At 45.6% G+C, this 23,173-nt stretch overlaps 1 protein-coding gene across 13 annotated transcripts in view; it reads left to right on the plus strand.

The window, feature by feature from the left end:
• SCUBE1 (signal peptide, CUB domain and EGF like domain containing 1) overlaps positions 1–23,173 on the plus strand; it is a 310,551-nt gene that overhangs the window by 283,939 nt on the left and 3,439 nt on the right. For all 13 annotated transcript variants that reach the window (XM_030540072.1, XM_030540079.1, XM_030540087.1 and 10 more), the window contains 3 exons: positions 3,146–3,343; positions 8,202–8,354; positions 9,833–9,912. In XM_030540072.1, the coding sequence (XP_030395932.1) occupies positions 3,146–3,343; positions 8,202–8,354; positions 9,833–9,912 (431 nt within the window). The remainder of the gene's footprint in view (positions 1–3,145; positions 3,344–8,201; positions 8,355–9,832; positions 9,913–23,173) is intronic.

A 23,173-nucleotide genomic window follows, 5' to 3' on the forward strand; every position in this document is an offset into this window, starting at 1 on the left:
TATGGAATGGCTGCCATATGAGGAGAGATCCATAAAACTGGGACTTTACAGCTTGGAAAAGAGATGAATAAGTGGAGTGGGGTATGATAGAGGTCTATAAAATCATGACTGGTGTGGAGAAAGTAAATAAGGAAGTGTTATTTACTCTTTTTCATAACACAAGAACTAGGGGCCACCAGATGAAATGAATAGGCAGCAGGTTTAAAAAAAACAAAAGGAAGGATTTTTTTCACACAGTGCACAGTCAACCTGTGGAACTCCTTGCCAGAGGATGTTGTGAAGGCGAAGACTATAACAGAGTTCAAAAAAGAACTCAATACATTCATGGAGTTTAGGTCTATCAGTGGCTATTAGCCAGGATCGGCAGGAATCATGTCCCTAGCCTCTATTTGCCAGAAGCTGGGAATGGGCAACAGGGGATGGATCACTTGATGATTACCTGTTCTGTTCTTTCCCTCTGGCATTGGCCACTGTCAGAAGATAGGATACTGGGCTAGATGGACCTTTGGTCTGACCCAGTATGACCGTTTTTACATTATTATGACTTGGAACTAAAATTTACAGTTCCTGCTAACAATGCTGATCTGATCATGACTGGACTGGAGATGAGTGTCTTGAGACTGTAGCAACTGCTGTAGTCTGAGGGCATTTTGTGTTAATCTCTTGCCTTTAAGGGATGTGGTATAGAATAGATTTGTGCAGATCATGGCAACTGCAGCTGTATTTCCACTCAGTGATCCAGCAAAGGTACCCACTCTCAGCCTCTAGCTCCTCAGCTGCTGCGTCTCTTGGGCGTAGATCCACATCAAACTGACTGGGTATTTCCAGACTGGACAGTTACTTTGCCTACACTGTGTCATTCCCAGCACAGACCAGTTGCCCTAGACACCTGCTTCCCCAGGGGCGGCTCCAGGCCCCAGCACGCCAAGTGCGTGCTTGGGGCGGCATGCCGTGGGGGGTGCTCTGCCAGTCGCCGGGAGGGCAGCAGGAAGGCTGCCTTAGGCGGCATGCCTGCGGAGGGTCCACTGGAGGCCGCGGGACCAGCGGACCGTCTGCAAGCACGCCTGTGGGAGGTCCACCAAAGCCACGGGACCAGCGGACCCTCTGCAGACACGCCTGTGAGAGGTCCGCCGGAGCCACGGGTCTGGCTACCGGCAGAGCGCCCCCTGCGGCATGCCGCCATGCTTGGGGCAACAAAATGTCTAGAGCCACCCCTGTGCTTCCCTTCTCTTCAAAGAGATGCATAAACAGTGCAATTGTTACAGAAATAAATTACCACACAGCTCTTTCTGAGCAAGCCTACTTTATTCTTAAGATTAAAAACATTACAGAGAAAACATATTTATAAAAAAGAAAAGAAGAACCTATATGCATGCTTATAAGGTTACCAGAGTTCATCCCAACCCTCACATGGGCTCTGGCAGGTGCAATCTTTTAATACCCTACCCTAGCGGTTTCCTTGTGGTTACGTCAGAGCTTCAGCGCAGAACAAGCATCCAGTCTTTTGAGGCTGCAGAAGGCCAAGTCCTTGCAGTCCTCCCCTAAGGACTGAACTCTCCATGGACCAGGGGTCATGTCTGTTTGCTGGAACAGGAAGAAGGCCCTGAGGCAGGTTAAAATCCAGGCTTTTATCCAAAAGTATTTTGTTGATTCCTGGAGAATCCAGTCTGAGCTAATATATGCATACCTCTCCATGGGCTGTGGCTTGAAAGGGTTGATATTGGAGGAAGCACATTAGCATCCTCCTCCATTTTACAGAAAGCACATGCAATGCCACAATAATATAGAAAGAATGTAGAGAAACTGTAAAGGATCCAGAGGTGAGTAACAAAGATGATCAGAGGGATGGAATAGAAGTCATATAAGCAGAGGCTAAAGGAGCTGGGAATGTTTAGTTTGGAAAAGAGGAAATTGAGAGGGGACATGATAGCAGTCTTCAAATACTTGCGAGACTGCTGTAAAAAAGATGAGGAAAAGTTGTTCTCTCTTGCCACAGAGGGCAGGACAAGAGGCAATATGTTCAAACTATAGCACAGCAGATTTAGATTAAATCTCAGGACAAACTTCCTAACTATAAGAACAGAAGAACAATGGAACAAACTGCCTAAGGAGGTTGTGGAAGATCTTCACTGGAGGTTTTCAAAAGGAGGCTGGAAAGCCATCTGTCTTGGATGGTTTAGATACAACAAATCCTGCATCTTGGCAGAGGGTTAGACTAGATGACCCTTGTGGTCCCTTATAACCCTATAATTCTATAAAACATACATAATTGCATTTGTAATACAATGTCTCCAAAAGGTGTTAACCCTAGTTCAGTAAGGTTTAACTTAACTCAATAAAGTTTATCTTAATTCCATAAGGTTTGTTTTGGACTCTGTCCAGTGCATACTATGTGTTGTTTTGTTGCTGTTAAAGAGTATTTGTAACGAGTTAGGCCTTGTCTACACAAACAAGTTTAGAAACTGATGTAGTTAAATTGATGTAGCCCTCATATGTAGACATTTTTAAATCAATTTAAAGAGTGCCATATATTGATCTAGCTCAATTCCTTGATCACTTGATAGTGGTTGTCTACATAAAAAATAGTACCATTTTAACTAAAATCACATAAAAGGCTGTGTGGTTCCTCTTAAATCAATGGTACCCAGACATGTCAATTTATTTTAAATTGACTATAAATAGATTTAAGCTAAAATAAAATGAGGCACTCTTAAACTAAAATGAGTGTGCGTACACAGAGCTTTGCACTGGTTCAACCAAGTCTGTTTTAAAAACTATTTAAATTCAGCCAGAGCAATATCTATATGTAGACACGGCCTCAACTGATACAAAGTGTTGTTAACCGACTTTGGTGTCCACATAAAAGGACTGTGCCTATTTAACTACATCAGTGTCTACATTAACTTAATTAAATCAGTTCAACTTTCATGTGTAGACAAGGTTTAAGATTTAGGTTTGCAAAACAAAGATCAACTGACTCAGAAGAGTCAATATTCTGTCAAAGGCTTTTCCCTGCAAGGAAAGTGCCAGCTACAGAATTTACACAGGTCTAAAGCCACAAAGAGGCGTCTGGATGTGTCTGTGGCAGATTCAAACAGCTGAAAGATATTTCAAAGCACAAATGCTAACTTATGTTTCTTCACAGACCAGCACTGTGGAGGGGAACTTGGAGATTATACAGGCTATATTGAGTCTCCCAATTATCCTGGTGATTACCCAGCTAATGTTGAATGCATTTGGAATATAAATCCACCCCCAAAGAGACGAATACTCATTGTGGTTCCTGAGATATTTCTTCCAATTGAAGATGAGTGTGGTGATGTTTTAGTAATGAGAAAAAGTGGTAAGTTGCCAGTCATGAGCCATTTAAATATTTACATCAAGGAATCTGAGTGGAATGGACAAATGTGCAAAAATGATTTTCCAGTGGCTCAGTCCGACATTATTTACAAGGGCTTTTCAGTGAGCTGGAACAGCAAGTTGTGGCTAGTGCTAAAACAGAATACTTTAATAATAAAGTCAAGGTGTTAATTATCATTAAAAAGTGTCTCGGATGAATCAGAAGGCACATAATATAGTCTTGTCTGGCCAGATCCTCAGGCAGTGTAAACCAGTGTAGATGCGTGGAAGTCACTGGAACTATGCCAATTTATACCAGCTGAGGAGCTAGCCAATCATCTCTAAAATTATTCTCATAAGTTTCCAGTCCAAGTATCAGAGGGGTAGCCGTGTTAGTCTGGATCTGTAAAAGCACCAAAGAGTCCTGTGGCACCTTATAGACTAACAGAAGTATTGGAGCATGAGCTTTCATGGGTGAATACCTGCCCCTGGAAATTTCCACTACATACATCCGACGAAGTGGGTATTCACCCGCGAAAGCTCATGCTCCAAAACATCTGTTAGTCTATAAGGTGCCACAGGATTCTTTGCTGCTTTTCCAGTCCAATTATTCTATCTGTGCGGTAATGAAGAAAGAAGTTGTTAATTTAACTGGATATTGTTATGTTTCCCAAAGTTTTCCTGGAATTTCTGTTTAGCCTACAGATAAGTGCCATGACACCTCCCCTGTGATTTTATAAGACTTATCACAAGCAGCATCAGGCCTGGTCAGTACTGGCTTGGAGTATTGGCTAAGTACTCCATCCAGTACTTAGGTGCTTCAGGAAGTGTGTTAGGAGGAAGACATCACACATAGAATTGCTGAGTCAGCATGATGCCATGAGGCACTGTGCTTCTTGAGCCGTTTCCTTGTGGATGATATGTAAAACCCAAGCGTTTGCCACTTGTGGGCATTAAGGATCCAATGGCAAGGGCAGGGATGCTAACCCCAGAGCCTTCTGACAAAATTCATGTTGAAAGGATTTAAATTCTGCTATCCTTAATTCACTGCTATTATTGCAGCTTAATACACTGATTATTTCATTCTCATCTGGTGTGCCCCAAGTGTGTCATCCGCACATTGTTTCTCATCTCAGACTTTGGGCTTATCTCCAAGTAAAGCACTTGCAATGGCGCAGCTGCACCACTGTAGCGCTTTAGTGAAGATGCTACTACACTATAGTGTAGTGCAAATCTCAGATCAGCATAGTTAATCCACCTCTGCAAGAGGCAGTAGCTGTGTCAACGGGAGAAGCTCTCCCATCAACATAGCGCTGTCTACACCAGGGGTTAGGTTGGTAGAACTACGTTGTTCATGAGGTGTGGATTTTTCACATCCCTGAGCAACGTAGTCATACTGATGTACATTTGTAGTGGAGACCTGGCCTTAGATCTGTTTCTTACATTTGTACAGTGCCTAGCACAATATGGCCTCTAGGTGTTACTGCAATACAACGAATAAGTAATAAAACAACATTAGTTTTTGTTCTTCACTTCATGTTCTAAATTGTTGTATGGCATTGGTATGTGTTGTTACATAGATGCTCCAGAAGTCGCCGCTGTTCAGTAACGTCTGAAATTTTATGTGCATATAAAGACTGAGAAGTGCTTTAAGCTCCTTCCATGAGGAAAGTCACTCTACTAATATATTATCTCATCCCATGCCAACAATGTACTAGTCTTTACTATGCATTCCATTTGCTGATTGTCCTAATTGAAAATAGCAAAATGGGGGTCTCTTTAGTCTCCGCATACAAAGTTAATTTCTCTACATCTGAAGTTGGGACTACAAATGGATTACTGTCATCTGTCCTTCCCCTCTTCAAATCTTTCCCTGAGCCTTCAGTTTCTGTTTACCGTTTAATTAACTCTCTACGAAGCACGAAGAGGCACCATGTGTGAAAGACGTGATTTTTAAATCAGCTGTATTGAATAATAGTCTATTTTAATTAGTACAATAGTTTCAACAGCTTTTGATACTTAAGGATTTCTACTTACAGTCCTGTATCTCTGATTAGTACAAAGTGAGTTCTTATCTGCTCTTTTTAAAGAGAACAATGTTATAATTAACCAGATCATTCTGTAAGAGCCAAACAATTGACATACCAAAGTCCCGAACTCACAGGACTCGTGTTCTCTCGCAGCTTTGTTCGGTCCCTGGGAGGAACCCCCTTTAGTGTGACAGACCTTCTCAGGTGTCCGCTCTTTCTGAGGGGTTAAGCCATATCCCCCTCTGCCTCCTGGAAACTCACCTCTCTGAGCCTTCAGCACTCCTGTCTCTTGCTGTGGGCTCCCTCAAGGAGTCCACTCACTCTGGACCCCCGTGGCCTCCACTCCCAGAGAGAATAATGCCACCCCAGTTTCTAGACTGGAGTTGCTCTCAGCCAGTATAAAACAGAGGCATTTACTGAATGTCAGAACACAGCATAGGAAGCTCTCAGGGCCTCAGGCCTAACCTCTCCCAGACAGTATATCTAGGTCTGTCCTGCATCCACGTGGGCTCTGGCTGCTCTCTCTCCCTTGTCCAGAAACCCCCTTCTTCCAGCTGAGCATCCAGTATCACCTTCCCACATGCCCTGCCTCTCTCCTTTGTATTCTGTCCCAGATAAACAGGCCACCTGGGCCTCCTTTCCTCCCATCCATGCTTTGTTTCCCCACTGGTGGAACCAGCTGGTCAGGCCACCAGGATCCTCTCCCCTCAGCTCATTGTCCTCCCACTGGCCCGAACCCGCTGTGACTTTCGAGCTGGACCTCTCGGTCACCAGTCTCTGGGGTATCCGTTCTCCAGGCCATTGTCCGGGGTCCCAAATGCCAGACAAGGTCACCACTGGTCCTCTGTAACAACAAACTCCCTCTCACACCACCTCGTTAAACAAATAACACCCAGGGAAATTGAGTCCCACACACTCTGCATGCAAATCATTGAAAAAAACAAGAAAATCCCCCACTTCGTCACAACCAGTCCAGTGGTCCATCAAGTCCTGCATCCTGGTTCCAATATTGTTCAATGCTGGGTGCGTCCGGGAAAAAACCTTCACTGCCAGTAATGCTCCTACAGGAACAGCAATACTAAAATACGGAAGGAAATTTCTTCTTATGCCCAAAAGTATGAGAATAGTTCTTCACATATTTATCCTAGCTCATGTAACTTCACATGTTTTTATTATGGAATTGCTGGTCATGGTTCCTTAGTTAAGGCTGAATTGAGTTGTGTTCTTCAAGCAGGAATCCAACCATTTCATTAGAATACAGCACTTATTCTTTGAATACAATCTTAACTCTGCTCTGTAGTGACTCCATAAAGAAAGAAAAAAATAATGTAATTAAAATCAATTTAATCTAATCCAGGATTTTAAACTCTCTTATATGCTAATCTTAATTGTATGGTTATTGCATAGCATCACTACAGGGCACAGTTAAGGCTGTTGGGAGCTTTCACTGTGCATTTCCGTACCTTAGCATGTTGGGCTTTCTCTGACATTTCACTTTGCCTCTGAATTTCTTGGTTTTGTAATACTTGTTTGGGGGATAATTACAATATCCGTGTAATGTTGTTACCCTTAAATTATTGAATGGTGTTCAGTCTTAACTGCAGTTTAACACTAATTCTCTCTGGGAACTCATTTAGGGACTGATTCAAATCCCACTGAAGTCAATGGGACTGTTAACACTAACTTCAGTAGGAGTCGGATCAGCTCCATAAACCCTAATTCTCCTTTTAAACTTACAACAGTAAGGTAATTTCCTATATTATCCTGTGGATATGAATTCTACAGGTCCCTTTTAAACTAGGTAAAAGGGCCTACTTTTTAAACACTGGCTTCACCTTAGACCTGCCATATGATGTGTTATTTGTGGGATCTGAAGCACTGTCACTGCTTCTTGGGGTGTTTGTGGGGTCCTTTCTAGTTCCCAAAATGTCAGTTGTAATTTAATATTGCACTACAGTGTGATGTTTTGCTCTAATGTGATGGCCAATATGGTGCCATCAAACTAACTACCAAAGTTGGGAGTCTTATGAGCTTGTCTTCGGGTATGAGCTCTCTAGGGCAGGAACTGCCACTTTCTAATACATTTGGATGGTGCTTAGCACAATGTGCCCTATCTGCTTGGCATATGAGTCGTAATAATTAGATCTGGTTGAAAATTTTTTAATGAAAACAGCATTTTCTGACAAAGAACTCTTGTGTTCAAATCAAAGTATTCCATAGGAGCATGTCAATCTTGACAGAATTGTTGTGGAAAAGTTACTAAATGATTCATGATCGAAATGGAGTATTTTCATTTGGACATTTGTGTTTTGTTTTGATTTTTCCATTTCATATTGGCTTTAATATTTAATACTTCATAAATATTGAATAGGATATCACAGTGTTTTGATATTGAAACAAAATGTTTACTTAAAGTTGCTTTGATGTTTCTGAAGCAAAATATTTTGGAATTTCCATTGCACAAAATATTTCAAAATTTCAACTTTTCTTCCAGATTTGGGACAAAAATAAATTTCAAAATGTCAGACTTTCCCACGGGATGGAGATGCCATTTTTTGATCAGCTCTAATCATAATAATTTCATGTTGCATCCTGCTATCTGCCTACTAACCCCACCTTGGGACAGAAAGGGAGAGTTGCCCATAGTCTTCTAGAGAAAAGCTTTCCCCTTATACACAAAGAATGATGGCATGCCTTCTATACCAAGAACCTCACCTCCCTTAAAGAGAAGATATGAGTGAATGAATGAGTGTGCTAAAAGTTGACATCTCTACCTCCAGGGAAGGTTATGTTTTAAAGATCTTTCGTTTATTTATTTATTTATTTTTCTAGCCTCCCCTACGTCAATTACCACATATGAAACATGTCAGACGTATGAGAGACCAATAGCATTTACCTCCAGATCACGAAAGCTATGGATTCAGTTCAAATCAAATGAGGGAAACAGTGGCAAAGGATTTCAAGTCCCATATGTGACATACGATGGTAAGTCTGCAGTCATTTTCCATCTCTGCATTATATCTGAATTTAGGAACCTGTGTGTCTGAATCTATCTCATACTGACTGGAGCAGGGAAACGGGAAGGATAAAGAACTTGATGTGACTCATTTTTGTTTTTTCAGTGAATTATTCTAGTGCTGACTGTCAAAATGTTTGGGTCTTCAATGTTTTTCCCTTTTTTTTTTTTTAGGTCTATACCTAAGATTTATTACCTTTTCTTATTCTTACTCCAACAAGATAGATACAGAACCCTTTGAGTCTGAGCCTGCTGCTATTAAAGCCAGTGAAACTCTTTGTTCATCATTGTTTATCATAATGATAATGAGAATACTATTGATAATAGCTCTTCATTTATAGAAAGTCCATTCATGAAGGCCTATTGGTGCCTAAGAAAATATAATTAAAAATATGACTTTGTTGAAAAACAACGCCAGTATAGACAAATAATTCCAATGGAAACTGAAATCTCCAATAACTAACCAGCTCTCATTTGGAACATACAATAAAGAAAATCCCAGCAACCATCATAAAACTAACCAAAGTCTTGATCTTCATCTGGAAATAGGTCAAAGATGCCTCCTTGGCATATATTCAAGGGGAAATTTCCTTTTAAAACATGGGTGTAGCATCCAGGCCCACCCAAATCTGAGCAGGGCTGTAGTATTGCCACAGTGGCATGGAGCCTAACTTGGGCACTTGAAATCCAGGACAGAGCTATGCGCCTGCCCTTCAGAAAGCTACGCTCCGGTAGCTCTGCCTTGCCATTTTTTGAGCCGCCCCATGTGCGTGCCCAGCTCGGCAGGTGAAGCCCTGTGTCTGGGGGCTCTGGGCGAGAAAGAGGTGATGGCGTTGGGGGAGAAGCTGAGCTAGCACAGTGTGTCATTGCCTGTCCATCCGAAAGTCGGGGTCCACTCGATTTCCACTACTAACTACTGTTTTAATAGTATGGATGCATTTCTTTGTTAGCGCATCTCTTTTCCCAAACACTAATGCAATTTTCTGAATTGTTAGTCAGTCCGGAATTAGGCTGGGGATGCAGGAGGTGATTTAAAGGTCAAGAGGAGAGATGGTCTGGAGGCACAGATCTGGGAGTCAGAAGATATGGAACCTATTCCTGGCTGGGCCACTGACTTCCCATATAACCTTAACAAGTCACTTATTATCTCTGTGCCACAGTTTCTTTGTCTGTAAAATATGGATAATAGTACTTACCTGCCTTATAAAAGGTTTTCTGAAGCTAAATTCACATTTATAAAGAAAACCAAGAACCTCAGTTGGAAGGCAGTATAGAGCTCCAAATATTAAGTTGATTATATTAAATTGCCATGGTACTGGAGACGCTGAATGAGTATAAAACTAAATTTGCTTCTCAAATGCTTTCTGGCTAGTTAGCAGTTGTCAAGATACTAACCTCTGTGATGGTTACTGTTGGCTTACCAACTCCTTTACTCCTTATTTTTCAGAGGATTACCAACAGCTGATAGAAGACATAGTTCGAGATGGACGACTATATGCATCAGAAAATCATCAAGAAATTCTAAAAGTATGTCCACTTTCCTTTAGCTAAGCAAGGCTAACTATTCAGTTTACTGACACATACGTACACTATGTTAGCGCTAAGATAAGAGTTCAGCTCTAGCTAGCTGGCATCACTGAGCCTGTCAGTCACTATTTTCAGGATTCAAGCTGTCACTTCCACAGCTTCTGCATTTTTATTAAATCCAGCTGTGATCATTTAAGAACAAAATTCTGCACCAATATTTTTCCTTCCCCACATGCACAGCCATGAAAAATATTGGAATTCAGATTAGCAATAGAGTTCTAATTAACAGATGAGGAGGAGGCAATTTATAAAGACTTTTTAATGTCTGCGTAATCTTTGTGCTTGAACTAAAAGAATGAAACTGCCAACAGGTACAAAGGAATAGAATATTCCTTAAAGAGATTCCCCTCAAATGCACCTTCTGTGGATAGCACTAGTCAATCAGCGCAATTGGATTCTGAATGCTCTACATTTAGCCCAAGTGTTAATGGGACCAAGCTGCAAAATTCCAACCGAAAATGCAAAAATCCTGGGAGACTGTGAACAGTTAGTTATGATGTATGAATCCCGTGGTTTGGTTTGGGTCCATGCTACTGACATGACAGAAGTGCTACACGGGATTTAGAATTGATGGTTATATGAAGATACTAGTAGGGGAGTGGCTATACAAATGAACTGATGTTATGTCACTATGATGGTGGCTGTGCAAATACTTTTATTAAGGTTTCCAACAGGCCCAGGCTGTGTTTATACCATGAGTTAGGGGTGTGATTTCCACATACTTGCAGGATTGTGGTGAGAACTAGCACGAGTAGAAATAGCCATGGTAGCACTGGCAGCAGCAGCATGACTTAGCCATGCCAAGTTCAAGCTCGCCTAAACTCTGCAGGTGCATACTCAACATGTATCCAGGAGGCGCAGGTAGGTTTGTACAGGGCAGGGCTAAGCCATGCTGCTGCTGCTGCTGCCATGCATACTTAAGGTGACCAGACAGCAAATGTGAAAAGTCGGGACAGGGTGGGGGGTAATAGGAGCCTATATAAGAAAAAGACTCAAAAATCGGGACTGTCCCTATAAAATCGGGACATCTGGTCACCCTATGCATACTTAGCACAGCTAAACTGTGTCATTGCTGCCCGTGCTACTGCAGCTGCACTATTTATACTCACACTAGCTCTCAACCAGCTAGCAAGAGTATGCAATGCAAGCTTAGAATCACACTCCTGGCCTGTAGTATGGAGATAGCCCCTGTGGGAACTAGATATTTCCAGAAGCCTGGGCAGACTCAGAATGAGCCAAGTGAGCATTTTGTTAATTATTATGATTGTATCTCCCCTGAAGGTATCTTTGTATACTACAACCTGCTTGCAATGACTTAAAGTAATAAATATTACAGAAACTTTATTAAAAGCAGTTGCTGTACATGTACAACTGCCATCTCTCAAACATTAATAAGGGTAGTTTGAAGACACCAGTAAATTAGGTTTGTGTCACCTCCATCTACTCTGATTTATTTTTGTTCCTGTTAATTCTCCCTGTCTTGTGCATTTGATCACAGATTGTGCTTAGGGTTGCCAAGCGTCCAGTTTTCGACCGGAACACCCGGTCAAAAAGGGACCCTGGTGGCTCCTGTCAGCACCACTGACTGGGCTGTTAGAAGTCTGATCAGCAGCGCAGCAGGGCTGTGGCAGACTCCCTGCCTGCCCTGGCTCCACACAGCTCCTGGAAAGCAGCCAGCATGTCCCTCCGGCTTCGGGGTGGCCATAGGGGCTTGAGCATTAACTCCACAGCTCCCATTGGCCAGGAACTGTGGCCAATGGAAGCTGCAGGGGCAGCACCTGTGGGCGATGGCAGTGGGCAGAGCCCCCTGACCCCTCTGCCTAAGAGCCGGACATGCCAGCCGCTTGTGGGAGCCGCCTGAGATAAGCACCACCTGGACTCTGCACCCCAAACAGGGACAGCTGAACTTCCTATCGCTCAGTTCCTTTGTATCTTCAGGTACTTTCAGCAGTCAATCTTCTTGGGCAGGAAGGCAATGGAGAAGAGTCCTGTTTGCCTTACTCCCCAGTCTTAAATAGAATTTACATAAGGCGGGAAGCCTTTGTTTCCAGTGGAAAAGTACCAGCAGTGTCCGAGGTGTGTTTAGTACCAGGTGATATGACCACATGACTTTGTAGTGTCAAAGCAACATCCCAGGAGGCTTCTCAGGAAGGAGACAGGTTTGAGTCTTATTGTTTCTTCCTAATGGCCCATCAAGGCTAATAGCCTGTTTTCTGGTGGGTATTTCCCAAGTACATGCCCAGTTGTAATTGTTATATAACCAATATTCCTAACTTTAGATACAGAAATGATACATGCATGAAAATTGGACAATCACATTCAGTAAATTATAACCTTTCCAATGATACCTTTACAAGACCCATCTTGCATAAAATAAATCTCAGTTATGCCATATCCATATCATAAGCATGTTTCCATAAAGAATATGGGTGTAAGATCACAAGAGCAAGCAACTGAGGGAGGGGGGATGGAGTGAGCGGGGGTGGGGTCTTGGAGAAGGGGTGGGACAGAGGTGGGGCCTCAGGGTTGGGTGGGGGCAGGGCAGGAGTGTTTGTTTTTTTGCAAATAGAAAGTTGGCAATCCTAACTGTCCAGTTAAGGCTTCTGAGGTCAGGTAAGGTCAATTTGAATCAGATACATTATGACTTTAATCACTACTGTAAATTGGTGGTGTTGGTTCCTTTGCATGTCAGGGCTTGGCTACACTTGCGAGTTACCGCGCAATAAAGGAGCCCTGGGCGCCCTAGCTCATTCCCCATCCACACTGGCAAGGCAGGTAGAGCGCTCTGTCTCCACAGCTACAGCACTGCTGGTAATCCACCTTGGCGAGTGGAATAACATTTGCTGCACCCCCACTGGAGCACCGCAGTGCCAGTGTGAACAAAGTGTTGGGTTACTGCACTCTGGCCTCCAGAAATGTCCCATAATCCCCTTAAGTCTGTGGCCACTCTTGTCATCATTTTGAACTTCTGTAGGAAGGCAGAAATGCCCTTTCAAAGCTCCATTTCTGACAGTCGGCATGCAAGCCATTACTGTGGAATGTTGTGTGAGAGAGAAAGAGGTGGGGGGGAGGAGGCGTCTGTTGCTGTCTGAACTTAAAAGACAGCATGCTGACATGCTCTCAGCTCTCCAAAACCCCACTCTCTCTCCCCCCACATACACACAACACACTCTCTGTCACACTCCACCCCACTCCCCACATTTGAAAAGCACGTTGCAGGCACTTGCATGCTGGGATAGCTGCCCATAATGCACTGCTCCCAAAGCTGCTGCAAGTCGCAAATGTGGCCATGCCAGTGCACAAGCAGCTGTCAGTGTGGACAGACTGCAGCGCTTTCCCTACTGCTCTCTCCAAAGGCAGGTTTAACTCACAGTGCTCTACATCTGCAAGTGTAGCCATGCCCTCAATTTTGCCTGTCCACGCTCAGATGTCTGAACTTGGATTTTTTTGGAAGGTGAGATCTGCTAAAATACCCACTGGTGTGGACTTCCTGGCTACATCCTCAGGCCTCTTCCACTGTCACCCTTCCAAAATGTTTCTCTCTGCGAGCTCAACCACTCATCATCTTGCCTTTCCTGCAAACACATGTAACCCTTCTGCCCCTCTGAGTTGGCAGCAACAAGGGCCGGGTTCAGTATCCAGGGGTTCCGTTTCAGTAACCAATGCATAACCGGCTCGAGCCCCCACCCAGTGACCTGGGGCCTCACATACCACACCCCCCTGGGCGCCTCTAGGAGGCAATACTTCCCCTCTCGCAAGCACGGAGTCTGAGTGTAGCGAAATCTTTTAATAAAGGAAGGAATCAATGCGGCATCCCATTGGAGAAACACCACAAACAGAGTTATAACACAAACCATAAACAAAACCCCACCTCCAAGTACATTTGGCATTGTCCTTTTTCCCCTTAGGGTTTTAAGTCCAATCACCCCAGAGTCCAACAACCCAAAAGTCTCTGGTCAATGCCACCCCAGAGTTCGAGAGTTTATCTGTAGAGGTCCCTCCCCCCAGCCTGGGTAGAAAGGGGCACCTTACGTGGTCCGGGGCCAACTGTCCTGCCTCTCCGTGGGTTCTGCTTCTGCCTTCTCCACGAACTGCTCCGCTTTACCAGCTGCTCCACTCTGCTCCTCCAGCCGTCCTCAGAAACTGCTCCGCTCCACCAGCTGCTCTGCTCCATGAGCTGCTCCAGTTCTCTCTGCAAACTGCTCAGCTCCGCTCGCTCTGTGGGCCACTCCACCCATCCCACAGCTACTTCGCTCTGCCAGCCGCTCTGCTGCCACCAGCTGTCCCGTGATCCGCTCCAGCCGTCCCCGCAACTGCTCCACTCCACCAGCTGCTCTGTTCCACAGTATTGCTTCAGGCTCCCCCACTAGTTAGCACAGTACTCAGTGCTCTCAGCTCAGTCATTTCAGCTCTTTCGTGATTTCAACTCTTAGTGATCTCAGCTCTTAGTAGGGGAGCCCCAGTGCTAGTGCATCATTTGCCCAAAGTGAGTTCAGCTCAGTAACCTGTATTTAGATTCTTGAGGGAATAAAAATATTAACTCTGACATTCCACAGTGGAAAGAGAAGGGGGGTGGAACTGGTGCTTCTGGCTCCACAAGGAGACTGCACCACCAGGCACAGATACCTGTTCCCAACCTCTCTCAATTCACTGGGTTTTGGAACCCATGTCCCTTGTCTAGCAAGTACCACCCAACTGAGGGTGAGTCATTTGTCACCAAGCAGTCCCACAGCTCGGCAGTCTGGGATAGGGTAGGTGTGCCTATGCAAATACACTCTCTGACATTCTTTCCACCAGATGTCAGGGTAGAGCTTATCCCGACTCTGCTTACATCCTCCCCCCAGCCAAGAATTTGTCGTCCCGACAAATCACATTCCCTACTACACCAACTTATTGGTCCCCTCCAAAAGGCATTAGATAGCCCACTTTAGCTTTCACAAACCTGTGTGCTAAATGTATAGGCTCCTCACTAATCACCCCAGGTGCATCGTAAGTTAAGCGTTTCACTTGTCTTATTACCCTGTCTCGCCTATTGAGAATCTCTGTTGCTATGGTAGGGGGGACATCCTCTTGAGTGCCGGATGAGGAGGTTTCCTGTAAGTTCCCCTCAGATACTGGCTTAGGCTCCTGCATTTCTAGTTCTAACAGTGGAGGGTCGCAGGTGCTCTGGACATCCTCCATCTGTATGTCACCACTGTCCAATAGCCTGTGTAAGTCATTACACGGGGGTTCCACCAGTGGCTCAGGGATGTCAGGAATGGGCCTAAATACTTCTGCCATAGGGTTTAGGGCGGAAGAGGATGTGCTCTCTTCTGATTCAGCGTTTCGAGACTGAAATCTTGTCTTCATCCCAGGATACACCATGGTTGTGTCTTCCTCCTCAGACTCACTGTCAGATGTGCTGAGTAGGGGTAGGTTAGCTGCAGGAGGCCGGCTGTCCGCATTGGAAGGCGGCTTTGGTACAGCACCTTCGTTCTGCCCAGTTGCCCTGTTGTGGCCCATCTCATAAGGGCTGCCTACCAATTCTCCCACAGGGAGCAAAAGGTTTCTATGCATGGTTTTGGTCTGCCCTGGACCCTCTTCAGGTTTGATCTTGTAGACCGGCCGGTCTCCTAGCTTTTCCATCACTAAGTAAGGTATTGCCTTCCCTCTGTCAGCTATCTTGTGTTTACCAGCAATACCCAAATTTCGCAGCAGGACTCTGTCCCCTGGCTGGAGCTCTTGCAGACGCACCCTAGCATCATATCACTGTTTGTTGCGGTCTGCGTTCTTCTGAGCTGCAGACGTAGCTAAGTGATAAGCATCCCGTAGCTTTTCTCGTAGTCAGGATACATATTGCTGATGGGTTTCATAGCTATCGCCATCCTCTGATACACCAAAGCACAAATCTATGGGTAGTCTTGGTTCTCGCCCAAACATCAAGAGATATGGGGTGACCCCCGTAGCATCGTTCTTTGTGGCATTGTAGGCGTGCACCAGAAATGCAACATGTTGGCTCCAGGTTGCCTTCTGCTCTGGCCGCAAAGTCCCTAACATATCCAATAGGGTTCGGTTGAACCTCTCTGGCTGAGGGTCACCTTGTGGGTGGTAAGGCGTTGTCCTTGACTTTTTAATACCTGCTATCCTCAGCACCTCCTTCAGAAGGTGACTCTCAAAATCTCATCCCTGATCCGAGTGTATCCGGGCTGGGAATCCATAAACTGAGAATTATTTTTCCCACAGTACTCGAGCGACAGTGGTGGCCCTCTGATCACGTGTGGGATATGCCTGCGCATATCGCGTGTAATGGTCGGTCACTACTAGGATGTTCCCAATATTCCTCTTGTCCACTTCTAAAGACAAGAAATCAATGCAAACCAGCTCCAGAAGTTTGTTGCTGGTGATGTTCTTCAGATATGCAGCCCTCGTGGGCAGAGTTTTCCTTTGAACACATCGCGCGCAGGTCTCACATTTCCTGCGAACATCTTCAGCCATCCGTGGCCAATAGAATCTACTGCGGATAAGTTCCAGGGTCTTCTCCATCCCTAAATGTCCAAAGTCATCATGCAGGGCCCTCATGGCCAGGGCTCTGTAATCTTTTGGCAGCACTAGTTGATTCCGTTGCTTTTGTAGAGGGTCGGTGGTCGTGCGGTGTAGCACTCCCTGAATCAGTTTTAGTTTGGTCCATTCTCTCAATAGTAGTTTGCCCTCTGGGGTAGGTGGGACAACCTCAGCTGGGCCTCGCCCCTCTCTTTTGGCAAGTAGTGTATCACGAATGTCAATATCTTGCAGCTGGGCCTCTTGCCAGTCAGCCCTATTGAGCATGGGCAAGGGAGATTGGTCCAAAGCAATATAGTTTACTGAAGCAGAAGGCACGCATTCAGGGGGTAGGCCCAAAGTTTCAGCAACACATCCATGAAGGCTCTCATGGGCCTCCGGCTCTCGGCGACTTACACTGCAAATAGCTTTCACTCCATCTGTGGGTATCACAGCAAGTCGTGGTGCCTGTGGACGCCTGGACAATGCATCTGCATCTACATTGCTTCTCCCTGATCGGTATTGAATGCTGAAGTCATAGCTAGCCAAAGCGGCCTGTAGCATCCAGTTTAGCACTTGTTAACACATAAGTCAGTGGATTGTTGTCTGTCCACACCTGGAACTGAGCCCCATACAAGTAGTCTCGAAATTGCTCAGTGATGGCCAATTTCAAGGCCAAGAACTCCAGCTTGTGGGTGGGATAGCGGGTTTCACTATCAGACAGTCCTCGGCTGGCAAAGGCTACAGGTTTACGCTTGCCTTCCACCTCCTGGTACAGTACTTCCCCCAGACCCTCCAAACTGGCATCAGTATGCAGGATAAATGGCTTGCTTGGGTCAGCAAATACTAGGACTGGGGCATGAGTTAGGCAAGTAATGATTTCTCGAAAAGCCCTTTCACATCTCTCATCCCACTGTGGCCCAAAGGGTTCGAAGGGGCCATAGTGTCTCTGCACGGAAGGCCTTTTATTCTTGGTCTTAGATTTGTCCTTGCTGGACTGATATCCCCTGGTAAGATCATTGAGGGGTTTTACAATTGTAGCATAGTTTTTCACAAATCTGCGGTAATAACCACTAAACCCAAGGAAGGTCTTGAGTTCTCTGTAGTTGCTTGGACGTGGCCATGTAGTGAGTGCTTCTATTTTATCAGGATCAGTACTCACACCCTCTTGGGACACGATGTGCCCCACATACTTCACCGAGGTCCTGCAGAACTGGCATTTGTCAATTGAAAGCTTCAAACCATAATCCTCCAGCCTATCAAGCACTTTAAGAAGTCTTTCTTCATGCTCCTCCAAAGTTCTTCCAAACACAATCAGGTCATCCAAATAAACTAACACTTGCAGTAAATTCATGTCTCCCACAACTTTCTCCCTAAGACGTTGAAATGTGGCAGGTGCTCCAGAAATCCTTTGGGGCATGCGTTCGAACTGATAAAACCCTAATGGGCAGATGAAGGCTGTCTTCTCCTTATCTTCTTCACCCAGAGGGATCTGGTAGTATCCACTCCGAAGATCCAACACAGAGAACCACTGGCTTCCCAGCAAACAGTCTAAGGCATCTTGAACTCAAGGCATTGTGTACTGGTCAACCACAGTATGGCGGTTTAGGGTGCGGTAGTCAATACACATCCGGATTTTCCCATTCTTTTTACCACAATGGGCGAGGCGTATGAGCTGCGGGACTCTGTAATGATGCCATTTGCAGCCAGCTCTTGAAGATGTTGTCGCACATCTTGCATCTCGGAGAGAGCAAGCCTCCTAGATCTCTCTCTGAAAGGTCGAGGGTCATGTAGTCTGATGTTGTGCTCTACTCCTTTTGCACATCCCACATCCCACTCATGCAATGAGAACACCTTGGATCTTTCACAAAGTTTCCTTCTTAGGCGATCTTTCCACTCCTCGGACAATGGTGAATCTCCAAAGTCAAACTTTGCTTGGTCTATTGTTGGCACTTGAGTCTCACACTGGGGTTTTACAATTGATTCAGGCTCAAAGAGGTCTGCTATCTTTTGTCCTTGCCTCACAACAACATCTCTACTTGTTTCATTAGTAATCAGTATAGTCACCTTTTCCTGGGCTTCAGCAGGTAGGGTTATGACTCCACTGGGGACCAGCACTCCTTCCGGGAGCTCTCCTTCCGCCGGCTGCTCTATCATTGCTAATGCCCCTTTACTGCCTTTCAACCTGGTACTCATGACAAGTACTTCTTGCTCCGTCCTTGCAGGCACTACTAAGGGGGTTGTACCCATGTACTTCAGTGCCCCAGTCGGTAGCTCAGATGTCTCCTTTTTAGAGCTCTCAATTTTCCTATAGGCTTCAGCACAAAGCGTATGGATCATCAGGGTACTCAGGTACTGGTCCCCAGCCCGTTGTCTGCAGTAATCCGCGAGCACCTTGAAGAGGCTAGAGTTGGTCCCTATCAGCACAGACACATCAGAGGTCCCTTTCGGGTCAGGGTATATTAAGGCAGCGGTGTCCACCTCTTGCTTTACCCCAGCAACCTCCTCTGGGAATTCCAGGTGCACTATGACATACCCTTGATAGGGGTATTCATCCATGCTGAGGCCACACAGACCAGTGCCAGTCAGTGGCTGTATGGGCAGGTGCCTAAGCATCTGTTGGTAGAATGACTGAAAAATAATAGTCACTTGAGATCCAGTGTCAAGCACAGCTTTACACGCCGCCCCTTCAATCCTCACCATGACCTCTGCTCGAGGCCCTATCAGTCCTGCAGGGATCCCAGCTGGATGGTCTCTTCTGGGGGAATCTTCAAATCCTCTAGGCCTAGGTGGTCTCCGTCCTCGGACCTTCTGACAGCTACTGGATCTCTTCCAACTAATCCTCAGCTTTTCATACACTAAGGAGGGGTTCTCTTCCTTATGGCAGTTAGCAGCACTGTGCCCATCCTGACCACACTGGTAGCAAAATAATTGTCCTTTCCCCATTCGGCGAGGTGGGACGGTGACTCTAGATACTGACTTCTCTATCATCACAGTCTGAGGCTCCTTATTCCTGGAAATCTTAGCTCGGTCAGTGATGCTTTGCAACTCAGCTATCCGTTCTGTCAGGACGTGCATTTGTTGGGCAAGTTCCTCTGTGGTGCTCACCATCAGTACACTGGCCATTGGCGGTGGCGTCATGCTGGCTGGTTCCAATGTTTGGGCTTCCCAACACTTGCTGGCTGCCTGCCTTTCTTCTTCTTACCTGACCTCCTTTATCAGCTGGGAGTAACTTGGGGGATATTCCTGCCGTTCTCTTAGTCGGAGATGAAGTAGGATCGGGTTCTGATACTGAGTCCCTCTTACAACTTGAGCCAGTCTGGTCTGATCCATCTGTTCAGCAGTCACTGCTCCCCTCATAACAGCTCTCTGAAGTAGTCTCTCCAGCCTCTGTATATAGGCTGAAATTTTCTCACCCCTTTGCTGTCGGGAATTAATGAATTTACAGTAACTGTCCTCAGGGCCCTCTACGCTCCCAAAGGTATTATCAAGGGCCTCTAGGCAGTCCTTCACACTGACCTCAGGGTCAATGAGCTTCAGGGTGCGAATTACATCTAATGCTGGGCCACTAAGGCTCTCTATTAGACATCGTCGCTTTTCTACATCGGGTACGGCCCACTCCCGCAGCATTTCAGTAGTATGCTCCGACCAGAGTTCAAACTCCTCTTCCCCATCAAATAACCTTAACTTACGACAAGAGTTCGACGTAGCATAGGCCAACACAATCTTTTCCAATATATGCCCCAGTGCTTTTGCACAATCATAGGCTGAGTCTGCCGCCCCTGAGCTAGAGGTTGCAGGACTGGGGCCCAACAAACCCGACATATTAGCCATTATACAAACAGTAATTTCCTCAAAATATAAACACAATTATTTCCCAATACAGTGGAACACTCAACAGGTGCTTGCGAGGGGTACTGACCCAGGTCTCCCGGATGAGCCCCCCAAAATGTAACCCTTCTACCCATCTGAGTTGGCAGCAACAAGGGCTGGGTTCAGTATCCAGGGGTTCCGTTTCAGTAACCAATGCATAACCGGCTCGAGCCCCCACCCAGTGACCTGGGGCCTCACATACCACACCCCCCTGGGCACCTCTGGGAGGCAATACTTCCCCTCTCGCAAGCACGGAGTCTGAGTGTAGCAAAATCTTTTAATAAAGGAAGGAATCAATGCGGCATCCCATTGGAGAAACACCACAAACAGGGTTATAACACAAACCATAAACAAAAACTCACCTCCAAGTACATTTGGCATTGTCCTTTTTCCCTTTAGGGTTTTAAGTCCAATCACCCCAAAGTCCAACAACCCAAAAGTCTCTGGTCAATGCCACCCCAGAGTTCGAGAGTTTATCTGTAGAGGTCCCTCCCCCCAGCCTGGGTAGAAAGGGGCACCTTACGTGGTCCGGGGCCAACTGTCCTGCCTCTCTGTGGGTTCTGCTTCTGCCTTCTCCACGAACTGCTCCGCTTTACCAGCTGCTCCACTCTGCTCCTCCAGCCGTCCTCAGAAACTGCTCCGCTCCACCAGCTGCTCTGCTCCATGAGCTGCTCCAGTTCTCTCTGCAAACTGCTCGGCTCTGCTCACTCTGTGGGCCGCTCCACCCGTCCCACAGCTACTCCGCTCTGCCAGCCGCTCTGCTGCCACCAGCTGTCCCGTGATCCGCTCCAGCCGTCCCCGCAACTGCTCCACTCCACCAGCTGCTCTGTTCCACAGTATCGCTTCAGGCTCCCCCACTAGTTAGCACAGTACTCAGTGCTCTCAGCTCAGTCATTTCAGCTCTTTAGTGATTTCAACTCTTAGTGATCTCAGCTCTTAGTAGGGGAGCCCCAGTGCTAGTGCATCATTCGCCCAAAGTGAGTTCAGCTCAGTAACCTGTATTTAGATTCTTGAGGGAATAAAAATATTAACTCTGACATTCCACAGTGGAAAGAGAAGGGGGGTGGAACTGGTGCTTCTGGCTTCACAAGGAGACTGCACCACCAGGCACAGATACCTGTCCCCAACCTCTCTCAATTCACTGGGTTTTGGAACCCATGTCCCTTGTCTAGCAAGTACCACCCAACTGAGGGTGAGTCATTTGTCACCAAGCAGTCCCACAGCTCGGCAGTCTGGGATAGGGTAGGCGTGCCTATGCAAATACACTCTCTGACATTCTTTCCACCAGATGTCAGGGTAGAGCTTATCCTGACTCTGCTTACACACAGATCACCCAGACCAGTTCCACAATATACAGGACTTTCCAAAACCATTTTTGGAGCCTGGAGATTTGGCCTTCCTTGAGTTCTTACAGAAGGGGAAAAACTAGAGTAGTGGCTGAAAGATAAAAATCTTGCTGTGTTTAATGTCAACAGGGTAGATACAGTAGTTTAATATGATGTATCTAGAGTGACCTTTGTGTCTAGAGTTTTAAATAGTTACTAGTGAGAGGAAGTGTGCTCAGCTGATGGTACCCTGGACCCAAACCATCTATACAACAAGGCACTTAGTCCACTTAAATCTAGTCCATTTTTCAAAAGTGAGACAAAAGTAGTTTCATGTCCTACTTCTGCCCTTGAGTCCTCAAAACAAATTCTGTGATTTTTCACAACCAAATTTTCCTTTTTGTCTACATGCTTTTCACTCCCATGTTGCTGTGTGAAAAACCCAAACAAACAACAGGGGAAATAAACTGACTGACTAATTGGGCAAAGCAAATATCAAGTGGACAAAACAAAGGAAATGAAAAAACAGGGGAAAAAACTCGCTGAAATCCTGGCTTCATTTAGGTCAGTGGGAAATTTGCCACTGACTTCAATGAGGCCAAAAATTCACCCTTTGGTTTATTTTCGAATTTCTTGAATTGATAAGAGGTGTTAACACACAATGTTAGACAGAGGTCTGATTTTTATGTTGATAGTGTCTATTAAGTGACTGCAGTAAGAAGGCAACAATGGGCATTTGTTCACACTCCTGGTGGGCCAAGAGAGCAGAATGACATCCTCCACTGTTGTTTGTAGGCCTGATCCCCACCTGCAAAGGACAGATATACTTGTCTTCTCTGACAGTGTACTATCGCTTTCTACCAAATGCATTGCTCAAGGTGTAAGGAAAGATCCAGTGCGGTCTACCACCTAGGAAGGTCTATAAATTGGGAGACTCCCATGATGTGGCTGACATATAATAACTATTTTCACAAAAAGAGACTAGTTGCCTGCTGAGATGAAGAACTGTATTAACAGGAATAAAAAGTACTCTGGATCACTCACAAAGACTGTTGCTCTGGGTTCATGACACCTTACCTCTCTGCCAGGTTTTGTGCTGCTTTCCTGCACATCAGAACTGGGATATCACGCCATTCTCTTCCAAAGATCACCAGCCATGCAAGGTTCATTGTTACCCCATTATATAGCAGACCTCTGCAGCCCTGTCGCCCCAGCTCAGCCTCTGCTGTGGGGTGAACCTACTTCTTGCCATGTACACATGAGATGTTTTCAGGGAGGTACTGGTCCATCATCTTTGCCAACCTGCCATTTTCCTGGTCAAGAGTATGCCTGTAACCTGACCCCATGACTATGAGGCCTTTCATTGACACTCTTCCCAGACCAATAGATACCACATATGACTGCTCCAGTGTCATTCAGAAAGGATCCCAGCACAGGTAATCACATTCCATTATCAGGCACACGGGTGCTGGAACAATTTGTATAGT

Source organism: Gopherus evgoodei, chromosome 1, assembly GCF_007399415.2.
Source record: "Gopherus evgoodei ecotype Sinaloan lineage chromosome 1, rGopEvg1_v1.p, whole genome shotgun sequence".
Lineage (NCBI taxonomy): Eukaryota > Metazoa > Chordata > Testudines > Testudinidae > Gopherus > Gopherus evgoodei.